This window comes from Ambystoma mexicanum, chromosome 3q (genome assembly GCF_040938575.1).
Source record: "Ambystoma mexicanum isolate Mex_15411 chromosome 3q, UKY_AmexF1_1, whole genome shotgun sequence".
Lineage (NCBI taxonomy): Eukaryota > Metazoa > Chordata > Amphibia > Caudata > Ambystomatidae > Ambystoma > Ambystoma mexicanum.
In genome coordinates this window covers 389,294,914-389,303,299 of record NC_090926.1, presented here as the reverse complement: position 1 = coordinate 389,303,299, position 8,386 = coordinate 389,294,914, and the positions used below count along the sequence as shown (strand labels likewise).

At 47.2% G+C, this 8,386-nt stretch overlaps 1 protein-coding gene across 1 annotated transcript in view; it reads left to right on the top strand.

Moving 5' to 3' along the window:
- The first annotated feature begins 2,795 nt into the window (after window positions 1-2,795).
- CDX1 (caudal type homeobox 1) overlaps window positions 2,796-8,386 on the top strand; it is an 87,466-nt gene continuing 81,875 nt past the window's right edge. The window contains exon 1 of the mRNA XM_069654063.1: window positions 2,796-3,275. Within this exon, the coding sequence (XP_069510164.1) occupies window positions 2,828-3,275 (448 nt within the window). The 5' untranslated portion in view covers window positions 2,796-2,827. The remainder of the gene's footprint in view (window positions 3,276-8,386) is intronic.

Genomic DNA, 8,386 nt, shown 5'->3' with positions numbered 1-8,386 from the left:
ATGTGGTGAATAGCTGGATGACTGGATATAGATTGGATGAGTAAATGGATGGATGGATCCCTGGATGGACATACGGGTGGGTGATGGATAGGTGGACGGATGGATTAATGGACGGATGATGTGGTGAATAGATAGATGATTGGAAGCATGGATGGATGGATGGATATATAGATGGGCAGAGGGAACAGATGGAGGGAGGGATGGACAGACTAATAGATAGACGATATGGATGAATGTATGGATCGCTGGATGGATGGGCAATGGATAGGTAAAAGCATGGATTAACGGATGGATGGTGGGAGACAGACGGGTGATGTGGTGAATAGATGGATGATTGGATGCATACATGGATGGATGGATAGATAGATAGATAGATAGATAGATAGATAGATAGATAGATAGATAGATAGATAGAGAGATAGAGTGTATGCGACAGGTGGAGGGAGGGGTGGACAGACGAATGGGTGGACACATGGATAGATGGATAGATATATATATATAGATAGATAGATAGATAGATAGATAGATAGATAGATAGATAGATAGATAGATAGATAGATATTGATAGAGACAGATGGATGGAGGGATGGACAAACTAATGGATAGATGATTGGATGGATGGATGGATGGATGGATGGATGGATGGATGGATGGATGGATGGATGGACGATGGATAGGTAGATGGAAGGATTAATGGATGGATGGTGGGGCGGCTGGATGATGTGGTGAATAGATGGATGATTGGAAGCATGCATGAATGGATAGATGGATAGATGGATGGATGGATATATAGATGGGCAGATGGAACAGATGTAGCGAGGGATGGACAGACTAATGGATAGACGATTGGATGGATGGATGAATGGATGGATCGCTGGATGGATGGGCAATGCATAGGTAGAAGGATGGATTAATGGATGGATGGTGGGGGCAGACGGATGATGTGGTGAATAGATGGATGATTGGATGCATACAAGGATGGATGGATAGATGAGTGGATGGGACAGATGGAGGGCGGGGCGGACAGACGAATGGGTGGATACATGGATGGATGGATGGATGGATGGATGGATGGATGGATGGATGGATGGATGGATGGATGGATGGATGGATAGATAGATAGATAGATAGATAGATAGATAGATAGATAGATAGATAGATAGGCAGATGGGACAGATGGAGATGGGATGGACAAGCTAATGGATAGAAGATTGGATGGATGGTGGTGCGGACGGATGATGTGAATGGATGGATGATTGGATGCATACATGAATGGATGGATAGATAGATGAGGGGATGGGACAGATGGAAGGAAGGGTGGTCAGACAAATGGGTGGATACAAGGATGGGTGGATGGATGGGTGTATTGACAGACAGATATATATATATATATATTTTTATTTATTTGGATTTGTAGAGCGCACTACAGCCCTCAGGCATCGAGGCGCTGTATCAGTTCTTCAGAAGGCTTGATTAAGGGTTACAAAGAAGCCGCCCAGTGAGAAAGACTTGTTGCAATGCAGGATCAATGGTTACACAGTAGCAGAAATACAAATACAGGGAAATAATCAGACAAAGAGGCTTGTTTTGATGGCTTTGCGAAAGGCGGAGTGGGATTAAATTAGCCTGATGTGAGGGAGTAAGGAGTTCCAGAGTGTGGGGGCCACCGTGGGGAAACTGGAGCTGCTTGCACAAGCTTTTCATGTTCTGGGAACGGATAACAGGTTGGAGTAGGGAGTTCTTGGTGGTCTAAGGTTGGTGGGTTTGGTGATCCTTTGCGCAAGGTAAGGGGGCAGATAGATAGATAGATAGATAGATAGATAGATAGATAGATAGATAGATAGATAGATAGATAGATAGATAGATAGATAGATAGGACAGATGGAGAGTGGGATGGACAAACTACTGGGTGGATGGGTGGATGAATGGTTGGATCGCTGGATGAATGGATGATGGATAGGTAGATGGATTAATGGATGGATGGATGGATGGATGGATGGTGGGGGCGGACAGATGGTGTGGTGAATAGATGGATGATTGGATGCATACACGGATGCGTGAACGGGTCAGATGAAGGTATGGGTGGACAGACGGATGGAAAATCGATGGATGGATGGATCACTGGCTTGATGGCTCTATCAATGTATCAGTGGGTGTAGATAGACGGGGTAGTGACACGACGAGGGCGGTGCTGAACTCTTTTTCTGTTGTTCTGCATTTAGAAAGCCGAGGAAAGAGCAGAGAATGCCCCTACTGTCCTGCACCAGACCCGTCCGAGAAGGCCCCCCCCCCCCACTGGTCCATCCTCTAGGTGATCTAGTTAAAATGATGACATTTTAAATCATGTGCTTATTGTATTAGATCACCTCTCACTACATGTTGACGCTACGTACACCACCCCACGTGCCCCCAAACCCGGCAACACACTTCAATGGATGGGGCTCGTTAATGGGTGTTGGGGCCATTGTCCCATGTTTCCTGGAGCCCAGGCGGAGGTGGGGTCGGCTGCTGAGGGGAAGGGGGTGCTGGTCAGCCCATGGCCCCCCTTCCCTAGAACACAAACACCCAGTTGTTTTCTTGTCTTTATCTCGCTGGGCAATTTGTAGTGTCTGAATGCGCCTGGCAGCCCCGGGCCCGCTTCCCGGGAACCCTTTGAAATGCGCGAGGCTCCTTGGCTACAGAGGGCGGCGCAATAAAAGCCCGCGGCCGGGGTGTGGCAGCTGCACACAGGACGGCGGGGCTGGCAGGGACAGAGCACACCTCGGCGGGGCACCTGCAGGCCGCTTCGCAGCCGGGCACAGCATGCCCACAGGAGCCCGCCTGGAAGATGTATGTGGGGTACCTTCTAGATAAGGAGCCCGCCATGTACACCAACCCGGGCACCAGGCACCCCGGGCTGAGCCTGAGCCCCCAGGGCTACGTGCCCGCCCCCCCGCAGTACCCCGACTACTCCAGCTACCACCACCACCTGCCTGGCATCGGCGGCGAGCAGCACCACGGGCAGGGGCCCGCAGCGTGGGGGCCTCCCTACGCCCCCACCAGGGAGGAATGGCACGGATATGGAACGCCAGCACCCGCGCCGGCCGCACCCAACAACCCGGGGCAGATGGGGTTCAATCCCGTGGACTTTAACCCGGTGCAGCCACCGGGACCCGGCATGCTGCCCCCCGCCCTGGGCTGCGCCGGGCCCCAGCTCTCCCCCAACTCCCAGAGACGGAACCCCTACGAGTGGATGAGGAGGGGAGCGGTCCCCGGAAGCACTGGCCCCAGCACTGGTAAGTGGACGGCCGGCTCTCTGTATGAGGGCCTGGGGACCCCAAGAACTGTGGGGGGGGGGGGCTGCACTAAGGGGGGTGTCTGGGAAACGCTACACGCTGCTAATATAAATTAGCATTGCCCCACAGTTACCATTCTGTCAGAACTGCGCATGGCGCTATGTGTCAAGGCGCTTTAGAGCCCTCCTTTGGGCGCGCTGCATTTCTACACCTGTTGCTTCTTGTGCTCCATACACCATAATACGTGCTTAAAATGAACAATGTTTACTATCGCTTACATATGTGTATATAATAACACAACCCCCCCCCCCCTGTGTCGTTCTCCCCCTCTCTCCTTTGATAATGGCCCTGATTCGTGAAATGATGTGTAAAACTGGGATTTGCGTGCCATTCTGGCCGCAAATCCCCATTCGTCATCAGGGATTTGCGGGCATAATGGCAATCCCAGTTGAACAAGCACAATTCCATGAATCAGGGCCTTAAAGGGCGTTGTCATAATACAAGCCCGTTTAGTTTCATTTCACATTGTCAGGGTTCCAGTAGTGATTGGGTTTCTTCTGGTGATTAGTTCACACGTGGCATATTTCTGGAACCGGCCAATCGCCACTGAAACCGTGCCATTTACGGCCGCGGTCATAGCACATTGTTGTCAACGTGCCCTTTACACGTAAATGCATGTGTGACATTTCACACAGGGTGACAGGTCCGCGTCGTGCCAGCCCAGGTCGGGTCTGCCATTGCCAGCGGGCTTCTAATGTCCATATATTCATTAAGGCCCCGGGGTGCTAGGAGGTGAAGGCCGAAGCTCCCAACGGCCATTATCGGAGACCCCCGGGGTTGTTACAAGGGTTAGACACGGAGCGCTGCACATTAGGGAATCGCCCTGTAAATGGGCTGTAACTTTTTATGAGTTGACCCAACTCCTGCTGCCGCTTCCTTATCCTGGAGCAGACTCTGCGGAGGCGTGCAGCGGACTGAAACCATGCACACTTTGCAGCGCCCACCTGTCTAGATAGCGCTTGCCAGGTACACCTCCGAGGTCCCCGTTCAGACTGCGGAGGCGTGCAGCGGACTGAAACCATGCGCACTTTGCAGCGCCCACCTGTCTAGATAGCGCTTGCCAGGTACACCTCCGAGGTCCCCGTTCAGACTGCGGAGGCGTGCAGCGGGCTGAAACCATGCGCGCTTTGCAGCGCCCACCTGTCCAGATAGCGCTTGTCAGGTACACCTGTGTGGACGGCTAGACAGGATTTTCTCAAACGCGAACATTACTTTTACCTAAAATAAATCAGACATCGCGGATCTGCTGACAAAGCGCCCAGTAGTCTACGAAAAAGTGATTTGCGCTAGATGTGTTTTTTTTAATTGAACCCCGCCCATTTACATTGAGTGTGGCGTGGAATACCTATTAGAGTGGCTGATTTTGGTGTGCATCGTTTACCCGCGTTGAGATCGCCTGGTGGCAGGGGAACCGTGAGTTTATTTTTCGATGGGGCGATGGGTGTTCCCAGCACACACAGACACGCGGAGCTCCGAGTGGGAGGCACGGGGCTTTCGACAGAAACAAACCTCGATCTGCTCACTTTCCCCAATAAAATCCTTTTTGTGTTTTTAATTCACTGCGCTTCTAAATGGGCCTGCCAAAATGGTAAAATGAGGACCTCTTTAATCCCAAAATGAGTGCCAAATCAACAGACGAGGAAGGAAAGCAGACGCAGAAACCCCCTGGCAGCGCCAAGTTCGATATAAACGGCCGCAAGCGCTAAAAAAAGCACGGCACAGGTTAGAAAAGCAACACCGAGTTCTATTTGCAGTGGATTTCCCACCTGAGACTACATCGGAAGGCATTTAATAACACGTATGATGTGCACGTATAATACACCTGCCACCTGCAATGCACACGCCACAGACCGAGGTGTATGTTCCAGTTGTAGTAGGTGCATTTTATTTTTTATTTTTAACCGAATTCTTTCAAACTTTGCGGCAGTGACCCGCTGCTTAGAGCGTCTCACAACTGGCGGCAACAACCAGGATTAAAAGGGGCGCAGCCATAACCTATAGCGGATTGAGGCGGGTCCGAAAACAAATAGCACTCAATTGCAAGTTGCTGATTAGCTGGTTTGCGCACGTGTGTGTATATATATATATATATATATATATATATATATATATATCTTTTTTTTTATATATATAAATATATATACACACACACTGCCATGAAAACATGATCTGAAAGGCGAGGCAGGGAAGGGTGCCACGTCACCGGCTGCCGGAGCCCTGCACCTGCCAGGCCCAGGGGAGCTTTTTCGTTGTTGACGCCCACGGAAATCAAGATATACATAGAGCACAGTCCGCCCCCCATAAAAAGTGGAAGCAGCTCCACGTGGAAACCCAAATGAACAAGTCGGGCCATGGGCTCCCCGGACGGTTCAAAGGCTGCCAGGGGCGGGGGGGACAAGAAAAGAAAGTGCTTGGAAGAAAGGGCCTGGAAGTGCCCCCCTGGGGCAAATCCACATTTTACAAGGGCTGCCCCCTTTGTCATGCGGGCGGGAGGGGCTGCTCTGTTTGCAGGGGGCTGGCGAGGGGCTGGTAATCGCCGCATTGTGCCGGCCCTTTGTCCCACCTTGTTCGGGGGAGGAGGAACGGGCCCTTTGAAGGCCGCGCTCCATTCTTCCCAGGCCGGGGCCCTTTCTGCCGGGAGGCTGGCCCCAGAGCCAATTCAAATAGAACGGGTCCGCTCCGGCCGAGGCGAGGGGGCGCTGCTGAAAGGCGCCTTCTAAAGCAAAGTTCCCTCTGAAGTGCGTGCGTGCGTGCGCGCGTGCTGTAGGCGAGCCTTCACACGGATCCCGGCAACGCATGGCGGCAGCCGCCATGATGCCCGGGGGGTATAGGCCGCGCGACTCTGTCCTTACAGATGGAGGGGTGACTGTAAAGGGTGCCTCATTCAAATACGACCTCTTCCCAGCGTGTCTGCTGCCACTCACCTGCCGGCCATGTCATCCAGCACACACACTGCTATACTGGCACTGCTAACATTATAGTGTCGGCCAAGCGCAGTCCCTGCATTTCCATAAACACGGTCACACATAGAAGGGCCGTCTTTATAATTATAACATATAGACGGGTCACCTATAGAAGGGCAGGCTTTATAATCATAATATAACATAGACGGGTCGCCTATAGAAGGGCAGTCTTTATAATTATAACATAGACGGGTCACATAGAAGGGCAGTCTTTATAATTATAATATAACATACAGACGGGTCATCTATAGAAGGGCAGTCTTTATAATTATAACATATAGACGGGTCACATATAGAAGGGCAGTCTTTATAATTATAACATATAAACAGGTCACCCATAGAAGGGCAGTCTTTATAATTATAACACATAGACGGGTCACCTATAGAAGGGCAGTCTTTATAATTATAATATAACAGACAGGTCACATATAGAAGGGCAGTCTTTATAATTATAACACATAGATGGGTCACATATAGAAGGGCAGTCTTTATAATCGTAATATAACATAGATGGGTCACCTATAGAAGGGCAGTCTTTATAATTATAATATAACAGACGGACCACATATAGAAGGACAGTCTTTATAATTATAACACATAGATGGGTCACCTATAGAAGGGCAGTCTTTATAATCGTAATATAACATAGACAGGTCACCTATAGAAGGGCAGTCTTTATAATTATAATATAACATATAGACGGGTCACTTATAGAAGAGCAGTCTTTATAATTATAATATAACACATAGATTGGTCACCTATAGAAGGGCAGTCTTTATAATTATAATATAACAGACAGGTCACATATAGAAGGGCAGTCTTTATAATCGTAATATAACATAGATGGGTCACCTATAGAAGGGCAGTCTTTATAATTATAATATAACAGACGGACCACATATAGAAGGACAGTCTTTATAATTATAACACATATATGGGTCACCTATAGAAGGGCAGTCTTTATAATCGTAATATAACATAGACAGGTGACCTATAGAAGGGCAGTCTTTATAATTATAATATAACATACAGACGGGTCATCTATAGAAGGGCAGTCTTTATAATTATAACACATAGATGGGTCACCTATAGAAGGGCAGTCTTTATAATCGTAATATAACATAGACAGGTGACCTATAGAAGGGCAGTCTTTATAATTATAATATAACATATAGATGGGTCACATATAGAAGAGCAGTCTTTATAATTATAATATAACATATAGACGGGTCACATATAGAAGAGCAGTCTTTATAATTATAATATAACACATAGATTGGTCACCTATAGAAGGGCAGTCTTTATAATTATAATATAACAGACAGGTCACATATAGAAGGGCAGTCTTTATAATCGTAATATAACATAAATGGGTCACCTATAGAAGGGCAGTCTTTATAATTATAATATAACAGACGGACCACATATAGAAGGACAGTCTTTATAATTATAACACATAGATGGGTCACCTATAGAAGGGCAGTCTTTATAATCGTAATATAACATAGACAGGTCACCTATAGAAGGGCAGTCTTTATAATTATAATATAACATACAGACGGGTCATCTATAGAAAGGCAGTCTTTATAATTTTAATATAACATATAGACGGGTCACTTATAGAAGAGCAGTCTTTATAATTATAATATAACACATAGATTGGTCACCTATAGAAGGGCAGTCTTTATAATTATAATATAACAGACAGGTCACATATAGAAGGGCAGTCTTTATAATCGTAATATAACATAGATGGGTCACCTATAGAAGGGCAGTCTTTATAATTATATTATAACAGACGGACCACATATAGAAGGACAGTCTTTATAATTATAACACATATATGGGTGACCTATAGAAGGGCAGTCTTTATAATCGTAATATAACATAGACAGGTGACCTATAGAAGGGCAGTCTTTATAATTATAATATAACATACAGACGGGTCATCTATAGAAGGGCAGTCTTTATAATTATAACACATAGATGGGTCACCTATAGAAGGGCAGTCTTTATAATCGTAATATAAGATAGACAGGTGACCTATAGAAGGGCAGTCTTTATAATTATAATATAACATATAGATGG